Source organism: Vanacampus margaritifer, chromosome 13 (assembly GCF_051991255.1).
Source record: "Vanacampus margaritifer isolate UIUO_Vmar chromosome 13, RoL_Vmar_1.0, whole genome shotgun sequence".
Taxonomy (NCBI): domain Eukaryota; kingdom Metazoa; phylum Chordata; class Actinopteri; order Syngnathiformes; family Syngnathidae; genus Vanacampus; species Vanacampus margaritifer.
Genome location: NC_135444.1, coordinates 19,561,344 through 19,585,855, shown reverse-complemented (window position 1 = coordinate 19,585,855; position 24,512 = coordinate 19,561,344). Strand labels below are relative to the sequence as shown.

At 39.1% G+C, this 24,512-nt stretch overlaps 2 protein-coding genes across 6 annotated transcripts in view; one reads left to right on the top strand and one right to left on the bottom strand.

Moving 5' to 3' along the window:
- Nucleotides 1–26: 26 nt before the first annotated feature.
- On the bottom strand, nucleotides 27–22,915 carry hps3 (HPS3 biogenesis of lysosomal organelles complex 2 subunit 1). Of its 3 annotated transcripts, none has more exons than XM_077584151.1 (24): nucleotides 22,740–22,915; nucleotides 13,368–13,472; nucleotides 13,217–13,288; nucleotides 11,713–11,806; nucleotides 11,535–11,608; nucleotides 11,166–11,378; nucleotides 10,295–10,346; nucleotides 10,135–10,217; nucleotides 9,922–10,045; nucleotides 9,281–9,431; nucleotides 8,720–8,802; nucleotides 8,451–8,622; nucleotides 7,365–7,446; nucleotides 6,559–6,716; nucleotides 4,498–4,606; nucleotides 4,231–4,433; nucleotides 3,080–3,257; nucleotides 2,719–2,952; nucleotides 1,639–1,836; nucleotides 1,260–1,454; nucleotides 983–1,087; nucleotides 691–897; nucleotides 448–535; nucleotides 27–277 (listed from the first exon to the last, which is right to left on the bottom strand). In XM_077584151.1, exons 2-24 carry the CDS (start codon nucleotides 13,416–13,418, stop codon nucleotides 150–152), a joined length of 3,054 nt encoding a protein of 1,017 aa, XP_077440277.1. In that variant the 5' UTR covers nucleotides 13,419–13,472; nucleotides 22,740–22,915; the 3' UTR covers nucleotides 27–149. The 3 variants fall into 3 exon arrangements, with proteins under 3 accessions (XP_077440277.1, XP_077440276.1, XP_077440279.1); XM_077584150.1 differs by lacking the exon at nucleotides 22,740–22,915 and adding an exon at nucleotides 13,806–13,908; XM_077584153.1 differs by lacking the exon at nucleotides 22,740–22,915 and adding an exon at nucleotides 13,806–13,908 and having other exon boundaries at nucleotides 10,295–10,343.
- The window catches only part of bcar3 (BCAR3 adaptor protein, NSP family member), a 59,758-nt gene continuing 50,177 nt past the window's right edge, over nucleotides 14,932–24,512 (top strand). Inside the window, exons 1-3 of one of the 3 annotated variants that reach the window (XM_077584145.1) lie at nucleotides 14,932–15,016; nucleotides 19,425–19,536; nucleotides 22,774–22,888. In XM_077584145.1, the coding sequence (XP_077440271.1) occupies nucleotides 19,447–19,536; nucleotides 22,774–22,888 (205 nt within the window). In that variant the 5' untranslated portion in view covers nucleotides 14,932–15,016; nucleotides 19,425–19,446. Of the gene's footprint in view, nucleotides 15,017–19,424; nucleotides 19,537–22,566; nucleotides 22,650–22,773; nucleotides 22,889–24,512 lie in introns of those variants that run through there. The other 2 variants (XM_077584148.1, XM_077584147.1) reach the window with 2 other exon arrangements.

Below are 24,512 nucleotides of genomic sequence, written 5' to 3'. Positions count from 1 at the left end.
ACTTGACTTTCATCACATGATAGGTCGACTACAAAAAAATCTTTAATTCAGTTCTTAACTTATTAGGCAAAAGTTTTCCTATTCACTATTTTCACATCGTGGTATCAACTGCAACATTGTATGTTCGTGTGTGTGTGTGTGTGTGTGTGTTAGGCCAACAAGTGTCTCTGGCTGCAGGTCAACAAGTGAGGTAAAAAGTACGAAGCTGTTCCGTCATCAGGTATCAGCTCCAGGAACTGTGTAGGACTTGTCTCCATGGCAACCACCACCAGAGTCTCTGTTGGTACGGCAGAGAGCAATAAAACACTCTAAAATTAGCATATTATGTATGAAGTACTTTTTTTTTTTTTTAAAGAGAAGCAGGATATAGCATGCATTGCAGCTGATAAACAGAATGAAGGCTACTTTGTTTGTCTATTCAGACTGAATTTGTGGGTAAGCTTCTACCTTTGAGAGCAGCCAACAGAATAATATTGTCCGATGCAGCTCGCGTCCGATTGCAGAGTTCTGGGAGCAGCTTCTTCCACCACAAATCCTAAAGTTTGGACCGAGAGGGAAATTCATGAACTGGCTAGACAACATTGCACATGCGTATAGATTGACATGACCGTCCACAAACTTTCACGACGGTAAAAAAAATATATATATAAAAAAGCCACTGATGGAAATCATTTCCACACAAGTACCGACCATGTATTGATCTTGCAAGTGGTGATTTGCATAGGCTATAATAGCCTGCGGGCATCGGTCCAGAAGCTCTTCAATGCTGCGATCGTACTGCCCCCTTCTGGTGGCACACAGGAGGTGCAGGCTGAAGCCCCATAACGTTTTGTCTGACAAACTTTCCAACAAGGGGCTGACTGAGCCCGCAGACAGGGACGGTCCGCATAGGAGCGACTGCAGAAAATACACAATGGGGTGAATGTACAGTACCTTTAATACAGTGACAGCTTGTAATACTGTATATGAGCCGAATTCTTACTTGCATTTTGTGTAAGGCCTCCTGGTGTTGAAAGCTGGTACTGTGAGGTGGACTGAGAACAAAAAGCCATGGATACAAAGCACCATAATGGGAGCAGGAATTGATCTGAAACACATCCACCGTGCAGGGATTTTAGCAGCAATAGCTGTTTAGCTACATGCAAAAATAATGGATTGAACGTTTTTACAATGCATTTTTTTTCCAATTGTCATGTTTTTCTTCTATCTATAAAGTTTATTATAGGAGGGAAAAACCACAACAAATTGAGCAACTTTACCAGATCGTCGGCACTCTTCAGTGACTTGCGAGCTGGAGGTTTGTGCAGACGTTCGTCTGCACTTGTGTGTACCAGCCGGTCGATGTAGACAGAAGACAATCGGAAGAGGAGCTCTTGAATGACGACTTCTTGCGATGAGGCCATCAGCATCGCCTCCCAAAAATCCACCTGTAAGCTGTTCCCGCAGCCCAGCACCTACAGACACGTACACATCAGAATGGCACCAATCGCTTCGTGTGTTGAACATTTAACAAACAAGGGCTTGTCATACAAATGGACTCTACGGACTTGGTCAAATATCCTAAACTGGGCTCTTTTCAATCAAGTGACCACCCTGACACAGATCATCAACTTTACAATGACTTAATGAAGGCCATACCTGAAAGACATGGTCCACCTGTTCAAGTTGAACTTTGTTGTTCTCATGGAGAGCAACCATGGAGGCCACCAGCAGGCCGGGCTGGGACTTGGCCATCTGTTGGCTCAACGCTGTGGGGCAGACGTTTGTGTGCTGACCTCCACCTCCTCCGTGCAGCAACAGCCTTGGCTCCTCAATGAAGCCGTACACCAACAGCATCTGAAAAAAATAAAAAAAGCGATCCTATACTGTATATATAATAATTTCTGATGTAAAAATGTTGGCCTTCAGAAAAATGATGTTGGTTCATATAGCAATCAATACTCGGTTGTATCCCGAAACATTTCTGAAACAACTCCAATAGAAAATGAGCTTCACTTTTTTTTTTAACTCAACATCTGAAAGAAGAAACTTTTCATGACATCATAGATGGAAATGCATAAATGAAAATCAGAGGTGGCAATCCAGGTCTAGAAAGTAAAAACCCTGCCACAGATTGGCTTTAGCCCCTGATGCTAGCTAGCTAGCTCCCTAGCAGGTAAACAAGCACTAGCTAGCTAGCACCTGGGGCTAAAGCCAAAGTTTTTTTACTTTCTGGACCTGGACTTGCTACCTCTGATGAAAATACACAGAAAATAAAATAGAAACAGCTCATAATAACAGTACATGAGTATAGTAATAGAATAAAAAACTAAAACAGATATGTGCATAAACACAAGAGTATCTATTAATCCCTTAAGTAATAATTTATTTACTTACAGTAGCTAAATCTTGAGCTGCCTGTGAGTGCTCTTCACTGTACTGCCTTTGCCTGCTTTAGCCATTTTCAGCAATAAAAAGTTAACATTATTTTTGTCTGTAATTAATTTGAAAACTTCATGTACAAGTAACACCTTTAAAAACAAATTTTGCCACATTCTGTCGACTGAAAATGACATCACAGGCGCTCAGGTGACGACCGATCACGGCTCACCTGTCTTCTGGGTTTGGTCATGTGACCTTCACGTTATCAAATTAATTATAGACAAAACATGAATTTCTTACTCATATGGCTAAATGATAAAAAACCTCAAACACGCCACACTCCCCCTGCCCTCTAACCTCAGCATGTCTCTCCATCATCTGCGTGTACTGTGGCAGGTCATCCAAGCGCAGCATCATGGTTGCCATGGTGATTGTCAGCGCAACAGACACGCCCGCGCTGTCCTCCAGACGTTGCAAGATTTGGAGTGTGCGGGTCGGGTTGACATTTGTCATGGTTGGGCTGGCGCACACGCTGATCAGCTGGCAGGGTTCCGATTGGCTGAAAATGTCGATGACCTCATCCGCTGCTTCCTAGCAAGACAAAAGTGAGTCGTACTGACCGGGCGGGCTTTGTATGTATATGTCGACGGCATTTCCTGGTTTGGTTTGTGGAACTGTGTGAAGTATTGTGGTAAGAGTCTCGTCTACATGACGTTACCTGACTGAGATGTTGATCGGTCTCTTCTAAAAGATAATGCTTCAGGTAAAACAAAAAGCCTGGACCGTAGGAGTGTGGGCTGTCGGGAAGGGGGCGGTTCCTTGCCATGACATCAATGACTGACAGGCCTGACATCCTGTAGTAAGGCAAAGCCTGGTGACAGTGTCTCTGGCTCCCCCTTTTATGACAAGAAAACACGAGTACCATTTAAATGCTTTTCTGTAGGATTAAGAAGAGTTTAGAATCATGAAGTCCTTACGATAATTTGTTAAGATTTCTGATCCCAGGAGAAAACTGGTACGGGGAGTTCGGGGCCTTGTTTAAGATCCCTTTACCATTTGCTCACTCGAGATTGCAACTGGCAAGGCCACCGCCCTTAAGTCAAATCTTTATAGAATGGGCTGTTGCCACTCATATATGTAAAGTAAGCATATAGCAAGCTAATAATAGTTTAGAATTTTGCATTATAGTTAGTTTTGACTTAGTTTAAAAATATATATTATTTTATTTTTTGAAAATGTTTCATTTTAGTTTACTTTTTATGAATTTTAGTATATAATTATAGTAATAATTTTAATTATTTAATAATTAATTAATATATACATATATTTTTTTAGTTTTGTTACATAAGATGTAAGTTTAAGTATTTCTTAATTCATTTTGTTAACCAAAATGTTTTTTTATAGCTTTTTTGTTACTTTTCATTAACTTGTGTGTGAACGATGTAACCTGTAATAATGTGTCCGAAAGGAAAAAATTAATAAAACAAACAAAACAAAACAAACTATAATATATCTGATATAAAAACAAATATTATTATTAATTTGATTAACTCATTCACTCCCAGCCATTTCCACTGAAGCAACCCCCTTCGCTCCCAGCTGGTTTACTGGATTTTGACTATTGTGTTCTATTGCTATTAAACATGAAACCTACCAAAAAAAGAGATTAGAGTCTCTTCTTTCATCAGGATTTTTTTTTTATCTGTTTGAGTTTTGCAGCAATTAGAATATAGCTCGGTTTCATCATTATTCACAAGTCTGTTGAAAACACTGGGGAAAGGAGCTTGTTGCAACATGGCCCTGGTTGATCTCTTATACTCTGGATTGTAATAGTTTGATCTGAGATGATCTGACCTGAGAGCGGGTTACCTGCTGAAACAGTCTCCCAGCTGAGCGCAGTTCTCCCTGAACGCCTCCTCTATCTCTGCTGTGTCAGGACGCTCGTTGTCGCGGCGCTGCATTTGTGAAGACTGGAGCAAGGCCGCGCGCAGGACGAGGTGAGCTTCACTGAGGAGGTGCCCGAGACTTTGGGCCTGCTGGTTGTTCTGTGCGTAATGCTGACTGTATTCGACCTGACATGCGAACACATTGATGACGAAAAGGTTGATGTTAACTGGATGATGTCGTCAGTGTTACCATCTCTCGGTAAAGGGTGAGCGGAGGGACCGTATCAACCACATAGAGGTTCCATCCGTGTCCGACAGCGCTGGTCTCCTTGGGAGGAGACATCGTCCACTTTCTGCTCCTGAGTTCAAAGGTCACAGAGATAGGATATTGGAAGTATACTCAAATAGAATATGCCGACCCGGTATATGGTCAAAATATCAAAAATTTGAAAGAAAGGCTTCGATGCGGAAGGTCAAGATGTTAACTTGAGGGAGTTGAACTTGCCAGCCACGGCATTAACAAGACCTGAACAAAAATACAAACAATTTTCATGAGCTGATCTCGATTATTCACAAATCTCTTTTAATAGGTTAGTGAGCACTTCTCCTTTGCCGAGACAATCCATGCCCCACACGGGTGTGGCAAACGTGTCGAAACGTTCTCAGACTCATGACAGAAAAAAAAAAAAAATGTTGTGTGGTTAGTAACTGCAGACTAGAAAAGGCGTGTGGGTTTGCAACGTTGACACTGAACTGGTTGATCTCAGGAGCTTGGCTACTTGAAAAGTAGATTTTGTTGAAAAAAAAAAAAAGTTGGGCACCCCGAGTTTATTTGCTATTTGCTAAATTAGGTGGTAGGTTAATGTCGACCCAAAAAGTGTCATATGTATTCAATTTTAGTTGAAACTATTAGTCTGTGAGCAGAGGCACACACTCTGAGGGCAGTTAGGTAGGTTAAGGGTGAACTGGTTTAGGAACTACGTCAAAACCTGCTGTCACTTTCAGACGAAGCTGCAAAGTCAAACTGGAATATTGTGTTTGCATATTAGGACACATTTGAAAAAGGTAACAACCAAAACAAAATCATATCGACAGAATTGGACCCAGGAAGAATTAGCATTGAAATTCATCTGAGGGTGTCCTTAATTAGGAATTAATTTCCACATAACATTAACATATTTATTTAAAGGCTGTCATGCTTGGATTTTGTTTGAAGGAAGGTTGATCAACAAAAATGCAAATGCACCAACCAATTCTCATAAACTCTCATCAAAACCACATTGGTCACATATATCTGAAGTAATATGAATGTTTACATTTTTAAGTGGATGAAATGCAAATAAATTGATATCGCAAAGACAGCTAGTCTGATTAACTATGTTGTTTTGTCATTACATTAGAGTTGTGTTAATTGGTCATGATGTTTCAAGTGTATAATTAAATCGTTCACTCCCAGACATTTTCACTGAAGCAACCCCCTTCGCTCTCTTTCATCAGAAAAAAGTATATTTCTATCTGTTTCCGTTTTGCAGCAATTAGCATTAGAATATAGCTAAGTTTCACCATTATTCACAAATCTGTGAATATCCAAAAGGGCAAATAGCTTTTTGCAACATGGCCCTGGTTGATCTCTTATACTCTGCCACCCCCTGCTGGCCATTTTTGTAATAACTACCATTGCTTCAAGCGTTCAGAGGCGGCATCAAAGCCTTCTCTATGAGCTAACATTAAAAAATAATAAATAAATAAAAAACATATAAATACGTCTTTGGAAGCACGGTAATATTTTAAATAGAACATATTTATACGTTTTTGGGAGCAAATGAGTTAACAAATCATGACCTTTGTGTGACTTTTTGTGAACTGCAATTTGCTGGCTCCAATTCTGTCAGGTCATTCTCCTTTAAAGTAAGGTTTACTTGAGTCCATCAGAAATGATCTCTGCGAGCGCTTTAACGGTCTCGGCGTTGCAGCTCAGCCTGAAAGTGACAGCGAGTGGCTGTTAGGGGCGGGGTGAATCTTACAGGAAGGGGCGTGACAGAAGGCTCTCCAGAGCTGGCGTGGTGGTGGGATCGATTCCCACCGCCAGGAAAATACCAGTCAGCATGGTGTGTTCTTTCAACATGCTAAATAAAATGCATAACACACAGTAAATTGTTTGATACACTAAACGCACACAAGGCTCAACTTGTCCATCGTTTTCTGCACCTCCAGGGATGATGACCGTCTAACTACATCAGCATTTGGAACACAATGTGAAAACTGCGCATGTATTGATCTTTGTGCAGTGTTTTTCCGTAAAGTGACATACAGGCCTCGGCGTTGTACGCTGCGTTCCGTCTCTTCTGGCGTCTCGGTGTCAGCGGTGGAGAAGAGGATGACGTGGCGGCCGTACGCACACAACGAGCGAAGGCCGATAAACAGCTGCATCCTGAGAGCACACACTTCAAGGTTGCAGGGTGGACACGCCTAGAAACACACGCAAACACACGCATGCATTTAGGTGCATTTACTGGCATGCTTAACTCATTCACTCCCAGCCATTTTCACTGAAGCAACCCCCTTCGCTCCCGGCTGTTTTACTGGATTTTGACTGATTTTGCGAGGCCCACACGACACTGTGTTCTGTTGCTTTAAAACTATAATAATAATAATAATAACAATAATACCTACCAAAACAAAAATTAGAGTCTATTCGCATTTGTTTCCGTTTTGCAGCAATTTGCAATAGAATTCACATTCCTGATGAAAACACTGACAAAAATGGCCCTGGTTGATCTCTTATACTTGCTGCCTTTTTTATTATTTTTATAACAACTTTTGCTTTAAGCCACCTCTTCATGTCAGAAGCTGCATCAAATCCTTATGTATGCTCTTGCATAAAAAAACGTTTTTACACGTTTTTGGGAGGGAAGGACAAAGTATTTTAAAATGTTTTTACACGTTTTTGGGACTGAATGCGTTAAGGGGCTGGGGTATATTTACATCCAATTGGGAACCGTTGGGTCCTTTTGACATCTAATCTTGTGACTGTGACAGTAGTAACCAACGCAGCTCATTCATTCGTTCTTGGTTTTCATGTTACCATGGGAGCTTTTCTTGTCATCAGACTCATACCCTCATTGTGGTGTCGATGTAGGGGTCCTCAAATCTGGCCGCGACTGCTGCGCAACGCACCGTGAAGCACTGCAGTGCATTCCTAACAACACAATCAGACAGGTGTGCTCATGTGACTTAACAGTTGATAATAGTGACATCGTTCAATCTCACTTCAAGTTGATGATTGTGCCTGTGACAGAAATGCAAATGCCAGCACAGTATTATCTCCAGAAGGCGTTCTAGGGGAGCCTCAGCGTAATAATATGTTAGAGAATACAAAAAAAGCAGGCTTAGTTACCACTGTACTTATTATGTTTAGCTTACAAGGGTTTTTTATAGTGATAGACCGATATGTCTTTTCCAGGGCTGAGAATGATTATTAGTAGTCAAGGAGGCTGATAACCGATATTTGGTGCTGATAGGATTAAAAAAAAAAAAAAAAACATAATTTTGTTAAAATGCCATTGATTATATTTATATTTCTTTCTTTTAATTTAACCATATAAAGAATAGTTATGTTTTAAAATTTTAACAAAACCATAACTGAAACATTTATTTATTTAAGTTTAAATTTTGAACAAAAACAAAAAGTACAGGGAGTTCCCAGTTTCGGTAGCATCTCTAATAAAGTGGAATTTTAAATAAATTCATAAATAAAAATTCCCTGAAGTTAACCAATTTTTTTTATTTTTCTCTGAAGATCACTAAGCGACGAGTGCTTGCGAACATAGCAAATTTGTTTATTTGTTGGGTGTTCACAAACAGTGAAAAACTGTCTGAACATGTTCAAAAAGAAAACTGTTTTCATCTTTTTCAACATTTTATGAATCCTGCCGAAAACCCAAAATTCACTAAGTTGGCAAGTATTCACCGTTTAGCGATATAACAGCTTTATTTGCCTTCTGACTTGCTGATATTCGTCAAAATGCCAACTATCTGCACGATAATCGGCTTATCCCGAGTTTTTCATACAAATGACTTCATTATTGTGTTTTCATAGGTTAGTGATGGACAACGGTGCATTCGGACTCGCATACAAATTTGGGTTATGTAACAGAACTGAGCAAACTGAGCACGTGACGTGACTGAGGAATTGGGACTCACTTGGTGATGACATGTAAGAGGTGGTCTGTCAACACGGCTTCCAAGACCTTCTCTGGATACTGATAAGTTGAGAGAAGCTCAACTCCACCTTTCAGGCTGTACAGGTAGCCAGCGGTGGGAAGGGAGAAGAAGCAGACCACGCAAGTCGGTTCTTCAACCGCAGACTGGCAGCCTGGACAAATATAGAGTCAAGGAGTCGAAATAACGGATGAATATTGGAATGGCTTTTCTGGGATTTGTAAACACATCATCTCATTGGCTCATCTCACTTGTAAATAATGGTTGGAGTTTCAGGGAGTGAAGCTGCGTCTCCTCCACACTGCAGCCCTGAAAGTAGTCTGGAGCGAAACGCCTACAAGGAAAAAACAAACAAACAAAAAACAAACTTTAATCTTATTAAATCAGTTGCTCCCAAAAACGTATAAAAACGTTCTATTTTAAATATTGCCCTGTTTTGTTTTTTAATGCTAGAGCATACAGAAGGCTTTCATGTAACCTCTGACCTGAAGAGGTCTCTTAAAGCAATGGTAGTTATTACAAAAAACAGCCAGTAGGTGGCAGCAGAGTAGTAAGAGCTCAACCAGGGCAGTGTCGCAACAAGCTCTTTTCCCCAGTGTTTTCAACAGGTTTGTGACTAATGATGAAACTTAGACTCTAATCTTTCTTTTGGTAGGTTCCATGTTTTTATAGCAATAGAACAGACTATTCTGTGGGCCTTGCAAAAATCTGTCAAAATCCAGTAAAACAGCCGGGAGCGAAGGGGGTTGCTTCAGTTAGTTAAAAAAAAACCTACTAGAACATTCTTATGAGCAATACACACACACACACACCTGAAGAGAACATATTTGAACGTGTTTTGTCCTCTATCGTCCAGTCCTGTTTTCTCGATGCTGACAGGGATGCCGCAGTCTTTCGCTCGCTCACCCAGCAACTCTTGGTGTCTTGGCAGGAAGAGGAAGTCAACCTGCTCCTCAGCTACATCTGTGCGCAAAAACATTGATTTTTGACCGGGGGGGGAAGCGTTGAATTTGACAACATGCATGCTGTATTACTGTGGTTGTAGTTTGCACTGATTAAAACACGGGTCAATAAGTTTCTGGAACTGAGAGGCATTTCCTCCGTACTGATTAATGTGACGGGCTACCAGTTTGATACACACTTCTCAGGTGACAATTTAATGTTAAGTTAAAGTATCATGTTAATGATTTTTTTTTTTTAAACAACAAACAAACAAAACAAACATTTTCAAAAGATCGCGTTTGGCAACATACTAGGAAATCACAATGTCCCGCAGAATATTCATTTGGTCCTTACGGGCGACCATGTTGGTGACCCCGAGGTTACAAGCAGACTGTAAAACTGAGTGCTGCCTAATATGTTGCAGCAACAGCAGCAATGTAAAAAATATATAATTATTATTATCTATTTTTTTTTATAGCTTAGCTGCTTTTAGATCGTTGCATTTAATCACCATCTTTTGGTACTTCAGACGATTCCTCCAGCACCGGATCTTTTGGCTCATAATTAGCATACAGCTTTAGGACCAGCACCTCCAGCTCAGCTTGAACAGCCACATATCCTGCACACAGCGCCACCTGGAGGGGTGGCGACTTACTTAATTACATTAACAGATAACAGAATCAATTTAATCATGACCAAAAAAAAAAAAGCACAGGCCAGACACCTGTTTGGGTTTAGTCCCCGGAAGATGCAGAATGACAGAGCGTTCAAAGTCAAGAAAGGAACCGTTTTGGTTCGAGCTCTGATCTAGGAGCAAAACAAGAGACGTCAGAGTGAAAAACTAACAATTACTGTAAATCCAAAACAGTTTGACAAAAACAAACCTTGACTCTGACTGGCGCTTTGCTGGCTGTTTGAAGGATGTTGTATGTTCTGCTGGGTATGAAAATCACAAAGCAAACATTTTAAACAAAACGAGCTAAAGTGAGAAAAAAAATAATCATATACCACATTTGATATTCAATTAATGATGATTTTTTTTCACGAACAATGCATTTTTTTTCAATTATTACATCCTCAAACGAGAAACAGGCAGAAACGATTCATGATATCGGATAACTTCCTGTTAGCATTTGAATGAGATCTTCCCTTCACTTTTAGCATTAACGCTAGGCTAGCGATTTTTTAAAAATGTAGCATGTTTTGTATTTAAATATAGGGTGGATGTAATTCTTATGGTCCTGTTTTTAGTTTTACAGTTAACTCCGACTGGGGTGTCATTAAACACCTTAAAGGACGCTTAGGGACAACAGAATAACCAGCATAAGATACGCTACACACTTGCTAGTTGCTAATGCTACGCAAGCAAAATGATGCATTCAGGGTACTTTCACAGCGTCGGAAACTTTGGCTCTCTTCGATGATAACGTTTTAAGGGGAAAATATTTGGCCAATTGGCCCAATTAGACAATAATTTTGCCTGATGTTTGGTCAGGCCCTAATTTTTATCCATCATCTGAAGCTCTTGTATTAAAAAAGAAAAAGAAAAGGATTGTTATTTTCTTAAGTGCTCTTTACAACCCTTATGCACCAAAAACTACTGGCGTCATTGCAGTCGGTTTGGTCACTAAATCCCTGATAGTAGAAGCTAAACTAATTGTTCACAGACTGTTTAGCAAAAACGGCGCCCCCCCCCCAAAAAAACAATATGAAACAGTGTAAAAAAAAGGCGTACTAGAACCGTTTTATACTTACCATGTTTTGATGGTTCTGCCTTCTCAAAGTAAACAGAACCAGAGTCTTGTCGCATCCAACGAGGAGGTCACCGGTAACCGAACAACACGCGACGGCAACAGGACGCTCCGAAAAAGGGATCTCGATGATCTCCATCTGGACTCCGCCCCGCTGAGACGCCCCACGAAGCAGGTGGCCCAACAAGCGCACCCCAACGCGAGCCTTTTCCTCGGCCTGTTGAAGTCGCGAGGAGAACAAACGCGGGCAGTGAACCAAATATCGTACGGATGCTACATACAAATGAGGACTTTGAATGTTTCATTTCAAATTCTCACTCCCGCCAGACCACTATTTACATAGAAGCATTTCAAAAGTGGATTTCTACGTCACCTGGTAACGCCAGTTGGTGTAGGCTCTCAGGTAGGTGGCGCTGTTCTTTTCCTCAATAGTGACCAGATAGTCTCCTACATGCGATTGGGATAAGAAAAGAACCCAGGAAATTAAACAAGTTTTTTTTTCGTATTCTCTCGCTAGAAAGTGGATGAAGAACAAATATGAATTTGCATACCGATGTCGCTATGCAGGATGCTCTTCACGGTGCCCATGGTAGCAAAGCGGCAGATCAGAGGGCAGCCTTCCTGCTCCAGATTGTAGGCTTCCACCTGAATTCAACACAATCCCGCCTCCATTCTATGAGTCAGCGCTAATGATGGAAGACCTCAGGGGTGTGTAAACTTATGAGCGCACTGTATGATGAGAAAAATGGCCATACAATCCCAAAACACTGTGGCAATTGTTTGGATATTTTCAGACGTTGAAGTTGACATGAGTAAAGATGTGCGTGTGAATTTTGGTGACGATTCATAGTGTTTTTGTGTCATTAAGCAACGTTTGCATAAATTCAAGCACAACTGCATATGTTTAAATAAACATTTATAAAAACAATAATGAGGGGGAAAAAACACCTGCTGCACCACTTCCACAACATACTGCAAGTAACATTACATATCTCCATGAAAAAACAAAATCAAATTTGAAAATGTTTACTCATTTATGCATGTTTTAAATCTTTCCATTTAGATTCACTGGTAAAAGCAGTTAACTTTTACACGTGTTTCCTGTTTTCAACTTCTCCCTCTTTCTCCTTCCTGTTTGTTGAAAGCTTCAAAACACCATAACACTCTTAATATTATAATATCACATATTAGTTACTAGGGTTGGGAATCTTTGAATGTCTCACGATTCGATTTGATTCCGATTTTTGGGTCTGGGATTCGATTCAGAACAAATTTTCGATTAAGAACGATTTTTGATTCAAAATGATTTGATTGACAATGATTTTTGCTTCAATCTATAGATGCGCAAGGAATTGTAATGATCCACTGCAGTCTGACTCGCTAATGCTAATTAGCGAGCTACTCCCGGCACTTTTATCACTCAAAAGAACGACTCCACACTGAAAAAAAAAAACTTTTATTGGAATAACTTGATTGTGACTTTTTCCTTCTCCTCTCTAATGTGGCTACAACTTAACAGTGTATCAGAACCACACTGCCCCTAAGTGGCCAAATCGAGTACAACATGAACAGCGCTCCCAATAAAAGCACACACAAACAAAAGGCAAGACAGTATAAAATAATTGAAATAAAATCGATTTTGGGACATTTAAAAATCGATTCTGAATCGTACTTAATGAGAATCGATTTTTGGGGCACACTCCAATTAGTTACATATATGTTGTGTAGATTAGCCTGCACAATTCAAACTCAGGTTCCATAGTTAGTCACAGGAGTTATGAACCAAGAACCATGTGATTGGTTAATTCTAAACACGACGGCACCCCTTCACATATTTTAAAGTGACTTATCTTGGTCTCATTTTTTTTTTATGTATCGCAAAATCCTGGCATTTGAACAGGGGTGTGCATAGACATTGCGTACCAATTGTACAGCAATTAATATAATGTAATTAAATGTGATCAATATGGACTTCATCCCAACTGACCCAGACACCTGCTACATTCATTCAATTATATATATATAAAAAATAATAATAATAATAATAGTAATAACCTTGCATCCTCCAGTTGTTACCACAAACAAGGCCCCGCCTCCACAGCAGACCAACCCAGGCTCCTGCTCCACCTGGGTCACAGGGACACGAGATATTTGATGAAAAACGGCATGTAGGTCGGATGGCTTGACAAAGGAGAGCAAAACTGACCTGCACTATCTGTTGTGAGGCGTAAGGATGGCAGTTGTACACGTGCACCATGTTTCATCCACCGTTAGGACTCACAGCTGATTGATTGAAACAAGGTGGAGCACCCTGTAAGAACACATCCACCAAAGTCGTCATTCAGTTCTTACAATACAAAAAAACAAACAAAAAAAAAAACATAGCGGAAATGAAGAACCACAATGTTTAACTCTTGTTTTGTCGACAATGTACAGTGCACACACCAAAATCGAAGAACAGGCGAATGTGTGTTATACATTTTGTAATCGATATCACATGCTGCGGTCTTGTGAGCTGAATCCGGGGCTGAAACATTTGACTTCAGCTCGTTTCGCGTTCTCTCCGCTCGCTCACAATCCACTTACACAATAGCGCATTTACAAAATAATAATGATAAACACAAGTCGTATGTATGTACGCTACCTGCTTAGTTGTGTTTATCCTCTCATGATCGTAAGCCGCAGTCGAACGCTTTCACGCCTCGAAGCAGGAAGTCGATGTCGATCACAATAACGGTGGACACGCCCCCTGCTCTCATTGGCTTATTTTCCCGTGTAGTATTTGATATTTTAGTTCCAATTATTATTATTTTTTATATATATATATTCCTATGATTTGACTTGTCTTTTAGCCATAGAGTCAGTCAGCTCAAAACAAGAACCCCTAAATCTCATATTTATGGACTACTTAAGTGCACATAAAGTTTGAAGCTCTTCGTTGAACTCATGTTAATTAATTTTAACTTAAAAAGGAGCTGCAATTAATTGTAGTAGTAGTCGACTACGTGTTATCATTAATGACCTACTGTTCTAAGTATCATACGCTGTTTAGTATTTCTTTTCCGTGCAGCTCCATTTGAAGAACAGCGCTGTGTAGTGTACTTAACGCCCCGCCAGGGGGCGCGCTGGGCAAAGGCATGTACTGGTGGTTAGTCCAAAAAAAAAAAAACAGGGGAAAAAAATCCAATAAAACAGAAAAAAATACTAAAAAAAAACAAAGCTCCCCCCAAAAATTTGTCAGAAAAACAGGACTTTTTTTTCAATGAATGCAATACACTTCCATACTTAAGTCTGCATAAAGGTTTTTTTTTTTTTTTTTTAACTGTAGCTCAACTTGTGTCCAATATTAATATTAGCATTCAAGAGTACGCATTTATCAGGACATTATTGAGTATAGATAATTAAATACATCTTTTTTTTCTTCTATTTAACATTTATATAAAATATATCTTACACCCCCACATCACATGCAGCATCAGTCATCACTTGGAGAGATTGGAGGAATTGGCCTCAGATTATCCACGTGTACTCGACTTTTGCAAATTTTGCTTGCTGTTCTAATTTTACATTGTATGACACACATTAATAATATTATGTAACAACTATAACAACTAATTCATTTTCACCGATAGACGTACTCATGCAATGCATGAATTTTACTCTCTCTCTCTCGCCCTTCCTCTCTCTCGCTCTGTGTTTTGATGGCTTTGCAGACAGTTAAAGTGGATGACATGACAGCAACTGGTGTACTGCAGGCTCCCAGTTGTGAGCGGTGCGTGCAGCAAGTGCGCTGGCTTGCAGACTGCTTGCATGCTGCAGTCCACTGCAAACTTCACCGGCTCTGCAATTCGCAAGGTAGGTGTCAATTTTTCTTATATTAAAGTTTTGGGGGAAATATGGTTTGCTAACTATAAATGTTATAGTCATAGAGTGTACTCAACGTCGTCAAAGCAATTAACAAAGACAGCTTTGTGTATTCTAAAGCATGGTATTTTTTGCTGTTGTGTAGTTTGCATGACGGGTTCTTGCAACATTTATGGCTCCATATACAGTAACACTGAAATAATTGAATTATGGACAATAGAGCGTGAGACATGCCTGACTGCAAACTTTTTTGCAGCATAACAGATAACATTCAGAATCCAAATGCTGGTCTTCAACTGACTTATATACAGTTTTTCTTTGTAGATATAAATAAAAAAGATAACCGAGACCAACATACGATATTATTCGATGCTATTCGACTTTGGCATTTTGTGATGGTGTGAATGGTGATCTGACTCTTTACATATTTTTTTAATTATTATTATTTTTTTTAAATTAAAATTTAATTATATATACGGTCAAAATTCTATTTAATATGTAGAATTTTGTTTTAAATTTAGTTTTTAACTGTTGTACTTTACTGTGTCCCTGAAGGTCTTGAAAGGTGCTTCCAAATGTAATTAATTATTATTCTAATTATTTATTTAAATTTAATTTTTTATATAAATATTTTTTTTTTTCGGTCAAAATTCTATTTAATCTGTAGTATTTAATTTTAAATTTAGTTTTTAACTGTTGTACTGTACTGTGTCCCTGAAGGTCTTGAAAGGTGCTTCCAAATGTAATTAATTATTATTATAATTATTTTTTTATTTAACATTTTATTTTTTTATATAAATATATATTTTTTTCGGTCAAAATTCTATTTAATCTGTAGAATTTTGTTTTAAATTTAGTTTTTAACTGTTGTACTTTACTGTGTCCCTGAAGGTCTTGAAAGGTGCTTCCAAATGTAATTAATTATTTTTATAATTATTTATTTAACATTTAATTTTTTATATAAATATATATATTTTTTCGGTCAAAATTCTATTTAATCTGTAGAATTTTGTTTTAAATTTAGTTTTTAACTGTTGTACTTTACTGTGTCCCTGAAGGTCTTGAAAGGTGCTTCCGAATGTAATTAATTATTATTATAATTATTTATTTATTTAACATTTTATTTTTTTATATATATATATTTTATTTTCGGTCAAAATTCTATTTAATCTGTAGAATTTTGTTTTAAATTTAGTTTTTAACTGTTGTACTTTACTGTGTCCCTGAAGGTCTTGAAAGGTGCTTCCAAATGTAATTAATTATTATTAATATTTTTATTTATTTATATATTTTATTATTTTTTTTTTTCCTCTGGAGAGAATTATTATTATTACTATATTATTATTATTATTATTATTATTATTATTATTATTATTATTATGTGCCCTGTGACTGACTGTTCAGCCGAGAAATGGTTCCAGCGACCCAGCACCCTAAACAGGATAAAAAGCAGGCTACAAAATAGTTGGATGGATTCAAACATTTTGCCTAACTCGGAGTAAGGCCATTAAACAAACACTCATTGGATCACCACTGAAAATATGTGGTGTTGCATGCCCATAAAAAAAAGGGGTCTCCTAAAAATAGTTTGCTGGAAGATGCTTGGCGCTGATGTTATTTTGCAGCTTAATTCAATTGGTTGGATTGTGTGTGTGGGTCTAATGTGATTGGTAAAACGGATACCCTTGGTCTATAGACAGCAGCCAATAAAGGCATTAGGGTGACTTGAGTGAAGAGGAGATTGTCCTCTGATGCAGTCTTGGTGGCGTTGAAGTTTGTTTCCCCCTAAAAGTCCATCCATTATTCACACTTTGTTACATGTTGTTAAATAGCCAAGCTTGTTTGGCTCGCTCAGCAGGCAGGACCGAGATGAGTCTATTTATAGAATCGTATTCAATGAGAAATTGGATGCTGTGACGGCACTCTGGAGAGATGTGGTCATGGGAAAACAGCAGAGGTCACAGCGGCGGAGAAAAGTTGAAGCGGGCTCAACAGAAAGAAGAAGAAGAAGAACCCTCTCGGGAGACGGACTTTGTGCTCTCCGTTCCTGTTAGCGCTGTTCGGAATGTGTTCGGACTTGTAAACAAGCGGTGTTAAAAACCCAGAGCAGTTGCCAGGTTGCAAGTGCCCGGTTGTGGGATTTTTCAGGTGCCTTGCTCAAGGGCTCTTGGTGAATTGGTGATTCTAATTAACTCATATAACATCTCTGGTAGCGATAGACCGATTCGTTTTTTTCAAGGCCACGAGAGATACCGATTATTAGTAGTCAAGGAGACCGATAACCGTTATTTCAAGTCGATATTCATTTGCAGCAAAAGAGAAAATATTATCGGCACAATTTGAAAAAATTAGTTTTTCTTTTAATCTTAAACATAAAAATTCTAACGGAAATTGCAGGGAGCTTTCAGAGTCATCAGCATGTGTTACGCTAAATTAAAAACTAAGCAAGAACATTTTTATTTTATTTATATTAACCCCGCCTACTGCCCGAAGCCAGCTGGGATAGGCTCCAGCACCCCCCGCGACCCTTGTGAGGACTAAGCAGTTGAGAAAATGGATGGATGGATAAAGTTTTCCAAAATTTTAACATCATTTCTCAATTTTATTCTTTTTTTTATATAAAAAAAAAAAAAGGAGTGTAGGTAGATCCCAGTGTCAGCATATATTTTTTTTATAAAGTGGAAATTTAAATAAATTTATAAATGAAACGTTTCCTGTATCTCACTGAGCGACAAATGTATGCAAATGTCGCTAATTATAATTTTTTTGTTGATTCATAAAAGGTTCCAAAAGATCTTCGCAGACAGTAAAAAATGGTCAGAATATGTTCAAAATAGTTTTGTGAACATCTTACAAATCCTGATGAAAATCCTAAATTCGCTACGTTCGCAAGCATTCCCCGCTCAGATACCAGCTTTAGCGGCCTTCAGATTAGTAAAAAAAGGCAGATGCCGATATTTGGCATTTTGACCGATAATCGGTCTATCCCTACTTTCTATATTGGTCAGGTAAATCAAACCTGAGGAACAAGCTATTGCAATTTCTGAATCCTTTGCCACTGAAATGCAGCTTTTTATTTTTCTTTGAAGAACAATCCCGTATTCATATTGTCCCCTTTGGAATTGTAACCAGCTAAACTGCTCGTATTATTTTGGTTGGGGGTTCAACACAATAAAACAAAACACATCTGTGTAGCAGACAGTCCCGGCAGCTCGGATGTCGAAAGTATCATCTGGCTAAAAGATGGCAAGACAAACCCTCGCCGTCCGATTCCTCCATCAGACGTCGGATATTATGACATTAATTTTGTATTCAAGTGCAGAATCCTCCTTCAGATGCCTGCTGTCTTTATGTACATTCTGTACCGCAGCCCTTCACCGGGTTAACCTGGAAATGAGCTCGGACACCGACAGGAATCCATCAAGATCATAAAGGACTCCTTTAACCTGCACAATGACACGCTCAGAGATTGGCTTGATGGGATTGCGTGAGGAGTCCTGTAGAGTGGGTCGGATTGGACTCAATTTAACTCATTCACTGCCATTGGTGGCTATAGATGTCAAAAAATCATGTTATTTCTATTAGTTAAAAAAATAAATAATTAATTTCATTTCATTTTCTATAAAAACCTAGGAACATTTGTTTATTGTTTATTTATAACAAATATAAAATTTGTGATTAATCATAAAATTTTAATTTAATCGTCTGACGCACATCATTTTTTTATTTATTTAATTTCTTAATTAGGGGCGTCAGGCGATTACAATTTTTTAATTGTAAATAATCACATGACTTCACTAGGTAACTAACGATTAATCATACGATTTATATCTGTTCTAAATGTACAATAAATTAAAAAAAAAAAGGTTTTTATACTCTTGTTAACAAAAGTGATTTATTTTATTTTTTTTAACTAATAGAAATAGTTCAAATGAATTTTTGACGTCTATAGCCGTCAATGGCAGTGAATGAGTTAATAACCGTCAGTGGCATCCCTGTATCTCACTCAATGTAATTGCGTGAGTGTGGGGGTCACCGCCTCTCTTCCTGTTAATGTTCTCTGCGTCCTGTCCTTGGCAACGGTGTGTCGCCACAATCCCTCGCACACGCACCGCGCAATGAAAAGACACCCGTGAAAAGCACGCAATGGCTCCTCCCACCGTTTCCATAGTAAACCGGATTTAGAAATTTTTTTCCCCCCCAAAGGACGCAATGGGATTTGAGTAAGCCATTCGACCATCATAAAACTTCCAAGCGTTAACTAAACAAGTCAGTTCCCAACTTTGTGTGGGCGTCTTTGTAATACCATCATTAGTCACATTTTGGCTGTAAAAAAAAAACATTAAAACTCCCTAAAGATTTAAAGATTGATTTTCTGGGTGATCTTCTATCCCTTCAGGATTCATCTGTGTGTGTTTACCATGAAGCACCAGTCTATCTCCCGATGGCTGAGTCAGCTGGGATTGCCACAATACTGCACTGCGCTGGAACAAGAATATGATGGTGTTGAGGTACGATAGTCTAAAGACACCCATTAATAAAAAAAAATATACACAAATTTCCTCCTGTAAACCACACCCTAGAGAACCCACGGGGTCATATTTGACCCCTATAAATTCTACTACTCAAATAACAAAGACCTTTTTTTTTTTTTTACAAATTTAACTTCAAAAGTCCAGAGTGCCACTTCTGACCCCTGCATGGGGCCATCTAGTGGATGAATATTACACTTACATGAGCCAGAGTGACAAGATGGCTGGCAACATGCTATCTTTGTTAAGCTGGAAATCAATCCAAACAAAACCATCTTCTCAGCAAACCATCAGATGGTAAAATTGTGTTTTTTTCGTTAATCTATTTCATATCATGTTGCAGAATGCCTAGGAGTATGTTTTATATATATATATATATATTGATAAATTAGCATCTCTGAGCTAGTTAAAAAAAAGGGTTAAAATTGAAAAAAAAAACCCATATATTTTGGTGTTCAGTGAACTTATAGCAGTCATTTAATGTATAATTCATAATTTTCCAAAGAAGAAAAGGGTTCTTGGGTTCTCCAGGGTTAAACATATCATTTAAATTGAAAACATCATAAATCTACCAAGTCTTGTCCCAAATGTTCGAAAAATCTCGATGCTGTAAATGTATAGGATCGTATGCCGAGAAATAAATTCTTGGGAGGAGTAATATGGCGGCCTCGCGGCTTCAAAAGGCTTGGCCTATCGGCTATCCAGTGACATATACAGATTAGTGACGTGGTGTTTGTAGAGTGTCCTCAAACTCTAACCTCAATAGAAAAAAGACGAGTTGCCAAGAAATTGGACGAGAACTTGCAAGACCATTTTTATGATTCCTTTTTGCGTTTCTGTGTAGACTAAACAACATCGGATTCATTTCCATATATACTATTGGGAAGAGCACTCAAAAGCATGGAGCTGTTTTAAATGCCATTATGGCAATAAAGTTCACAAGTTGAAGTCGTAAGACGTGTTGCTGCTCATTCTTGGGCAGCGATCCACTTTCTGTTTGAACAAAGTCTTTTGAAATAAATCACGTGATCTTTTGATTGAGTTACAGCTAACGTGGATACTAGCCACATTTTCCACAAAACTAGCTTGTGAACAATGTTTTATTTTGCTTCTCTGGCTATTAACTCATTCACTGCCATTGACGGCTATAGACGTCAAAAATTCATTCGAACTATTTCTATTAGTTTAACTTTTTTTTTCTTTCACTTTTGTTAGCAAGAATATGAAAAACTAGAAGAAAATTATTGTACATTTAGAACATATAAAATTATAACATTTGTGATTAATCGTTAACTATTGAAGTCATTACAAATTTTAATCGCCTGACGCCCCTAATTTTTTATTAATTTAATCGCCTGATGCCCCTAATCGTTTCTTTAAAAAAAAAAAGATTATTTAAAAAAAAAAAAGTCTAGGTTTTCATACTCTTGTTAACAAAAGTGGAAAAAAATGTTAAACTAATAGAAATAGTTCAAATAAATTGTTGACGTTTATAGCCGTCAATGTAAGCAAATGAGTTAATGCTAAATTCTGGCCAATTACTGTAAAACTGAGGCGATCTTAATAGAGATGAAGAAAAATACTAGTGGTGAATGTGAACTTTGGAATGAGGACAACAACAATTTGACAGCATTTGAGGGCCACCCTGTACGAATAAGGACATTTAGAACTACAAGTGTAGTTAAAGTAGTTATAGCACAGCTGTAAAACCCAAAAGTAGCCTGATCAGAGTAATTGGACAATGTAGAAAAGAGCTTTTTGCAACATGGCCCCTGGCTGATCTCTTATACTCTGCTACCCCCTGCTGGCCGTTTTTGTAATAACTGTAGTTGGATCTAACTACAATTGCAGTTACCTGGAGTTTTTTTGTGGTCCCCAACAAGATATTTTATGATTTAAATTGCATCGTAGTCTGATTATGTGACATGACACCCGTTATTGTGTAGATATTTTCAATAGGTGTCATTGAAGGAATTTCCAGCGTTATCCTCCTTCCATAATGGATTCAAACATCACTGACCCTTTTCAGGATATTATATCAACAATGTCCAGCTCATTAGTTCTTAACCATCCAGATTAGTACTGCATGACTTCGCTTTGTAGACACCACCAACATTAGCCAGACACGAAGTAATTCTGATTCCTAATTTACATTTGACCACTTTATGTATCAATTAAACCGAGAAAAGTCAGGAAAGAAACTTGTGTAGGTTATTGGAAAATATAAATTCATAAAAGCAATTGTTTTGACATGAATAAATGATGATCATTTCACTGTTGAGGAACCTTACACAAAACATGCATTCACATGGAAAGAAAGAAAAAAATCTCCCCATCCACATCCATTAAATCAACTCTGCTGGACAGGATTGAGAGTTTATATTGTAGTTTGGCTTTGGATGACCAGATAAAGAAAAACATGTCAAATTGGATTTGGACACAAATGGAGATTAGACAAAAGAAGGGTGGGGTGGGGGGGGGGGATAGAAATACACCAGGCTGTGCGCATGCATAGTCGAAAAAGTGTTTGTATTAACTACCATCATCAAAACAACAAGTCCTTGAGCTGTGCGGCTGTGAGTTCTGAAGGTCCCGTGATGACGCAGTGCGTAATTTATCTCCATGTACACTTGTGTACGTCCAGTCCTGTCCAAGGTTGCTCTTGTTCTCCCTCATTCATCTATCCGGGCATCGTTTTAGTTAATAGCATAGTGCAGGTTGAAGCGTGGCGGGCTGTGCTAAGCAATGCCGTAATGACAGGATCGGGATGAGGGGAGGGGACGGCACACTTTTTGGGGAGACAGGACGTCGGTCACCATGCGGTGGTCTCTGAGGTTTACATTCTGTGCTGGAGCCAGCAACTTGTCTAGACAGACTTAAGAGTTTCTTATCTTCCGCCAAACATCGTGTGCAGCTTACGCTAAGAAACGTATTTTGTACACTTAGATTGTCCTAAGATGTAGCGTACCCGCTAGTACCGCTGTTTTCTTAAGATGGAACCCAGGGGAAGCATATACAACGAAAACAGCAGAGGCCCCAGAATTGAACCCTGTGGAACACCATGCGTTCCGTTATACATGTGAATTCCTATTGTAGGTTGAAAAGCTGATATAGAGATGTCAGTTTTCAAATGTACAGAGCAAAAAATGGTCAGAAATGCCAACGATTTTCGAAGGACTCACATGCGGCTTTCGGCTTTTTGTTTGTGTTCTCCAGGACCTGCTGCACCTCTCAGAATGCGACCTCTTGGACATCGGCGTTCACAATCACCTCCATCGTTTGCACCTTCTCACCTCCCTACGCCTCCTCCTGGAGCGGGAGAGGCGGAAAGGTACTCCACAGAAAGACTCGCTCGTCCCTGAATATGTAAACAAAGGGGACAAACGGGACATGAGGTCTGTGGTTGTCGTGATGTATATTTTTTGTACATTTTGGACTACCTCCAACTCATATACAGTATGGCTGCATGGTTCGACTGTCATTGCGGGACAAAACGGCATCCCCTCCAACTCTCTGCCAAATAGGGTGGGGCAACTTCAGCAAAAATGATGCTCGGCAGCAGATAGCAGGACGCCAATTCTAGCTACTCCTCCACTATTAAGGAAGAGGGAGTTTGCGGGATTATGTCAGGATGGAACGTGAGTGGATGAGGGATGGTGGACCCAAATGCCGGGAAACAGGAATCAAGTGCAATGCGTGGTACTTTTATTAACCATAGGGTGAAAAGTAAGCAGGCAACCATGACTGGACTGGTCGCCGCGACTGGACGGAATGGGACTGGTCGCCATGGCTGGGCGGAACGGAACTGGTCGCCACGACGGGACGGGACGGAACGGGGCTGGTCACAGTGACTGAGTGGAACGGGACTGGTCGCCATGACTGGACAGGACGTGAGTAGACTGGTCGCCACGACTGCAACGAGCGTGACGTGACTGATTTGCCTTGACTTGCCGTGGAGTGGCTATGACTTAGCTGTTATTAATTAATTAATTAATTAATTAATTTAATCAATTAATTTACTAATTAATTAATTTATTTATTTATTGTTTTAGTTTACTTACTGTATTTTAATATTTTATTGACATTTTTTTTTCTCAGTTGATTTTACTAGATTTTATGTGTATGTACCACTTTGGAAATGCTTGTTTATAAAAAAAAATGTGCTATATAAATAAAATGGATTGGATTTGGATAAAAGAAAGAGCACAAAAATTCTGAGTTAAAATCTCAGAGTAGAATTTTGGGGAGTTGATTTGAACTCCCAAAGTGTTCACTTTTGATGGCCGCACAATGAACAAACATTATCCGTCCTATCTGTTCGGTCTCCAAAAGTCCCCAAGCGCCCGTCTCTGCCTTTCTCACGTGCGTCCAGAAAGCGCTGGGAGCTCGACGGAGATGTATAGCACAAGCGTCATGTAAAGACACGCATATGCCTGGGGGGACGTGAGGGTGCTTGTCTGTCGAAAGACAATGTGGCGCTCTTTCTCACTCACACACGCACACACTTGTCTTTGTATCATTGTGGGGAAATGTCATTGACGTAATGCATTTCCTAGCCCCTTCCCCTAACCCCCACCATAAAAAATGATTGCCTACCCCCATTCCTTACCCTAACCTCAACCATAACCCAATTCAAACCTAAACTCTAAAACCAAGTCTTGACCCTCAAAAAGAGGTGTGAACTTGTGGGGACCACCAAAATGTCCTCACAATGGTAGTTAAACCCTACAATGTAGCCTGTAAAAATGCACAGACCTGCTGGGCTGAACCGCTGGAGCGTGCATTCATGTGTGTCTTTCCCATGCATTATTCCGTGACTTGTAAGTGTTGTCTGGGTTTTCATTAATGCATCAGACATTTTTGTTTCAAATAAAGGAAATGAGCTTCGATTTGGAATGCGAGCCTGCGGGATAAAATGATAAGTACTAATCGTGAGCCTCCATTTCGATGGACGG

Bases quoted from the DNA above. Each gene is read 5' to 3' on its own strand.
- hps3 (XM_077584151.1), bottom strand. From the start codon at position 13,418: ATGGTGCACGTGTACAACTGCCATCCTTACGCCTCACAACAGATAGTG. The intron at 6,717-7,364 runs GTATGAGTCTGA...GTGTGTTTCTAG, and splicing joins ACATCGACACCACAATGAGG to GCGTGTCCACCCTGCAACCT. The intron at 278-447 runs GTAGAAGCTTAC...CCGTACCAACAG, and splicing joins TCTGTTGGCTGCTCTCAAAG to AGACTCTGGTGGTGGTTGCC.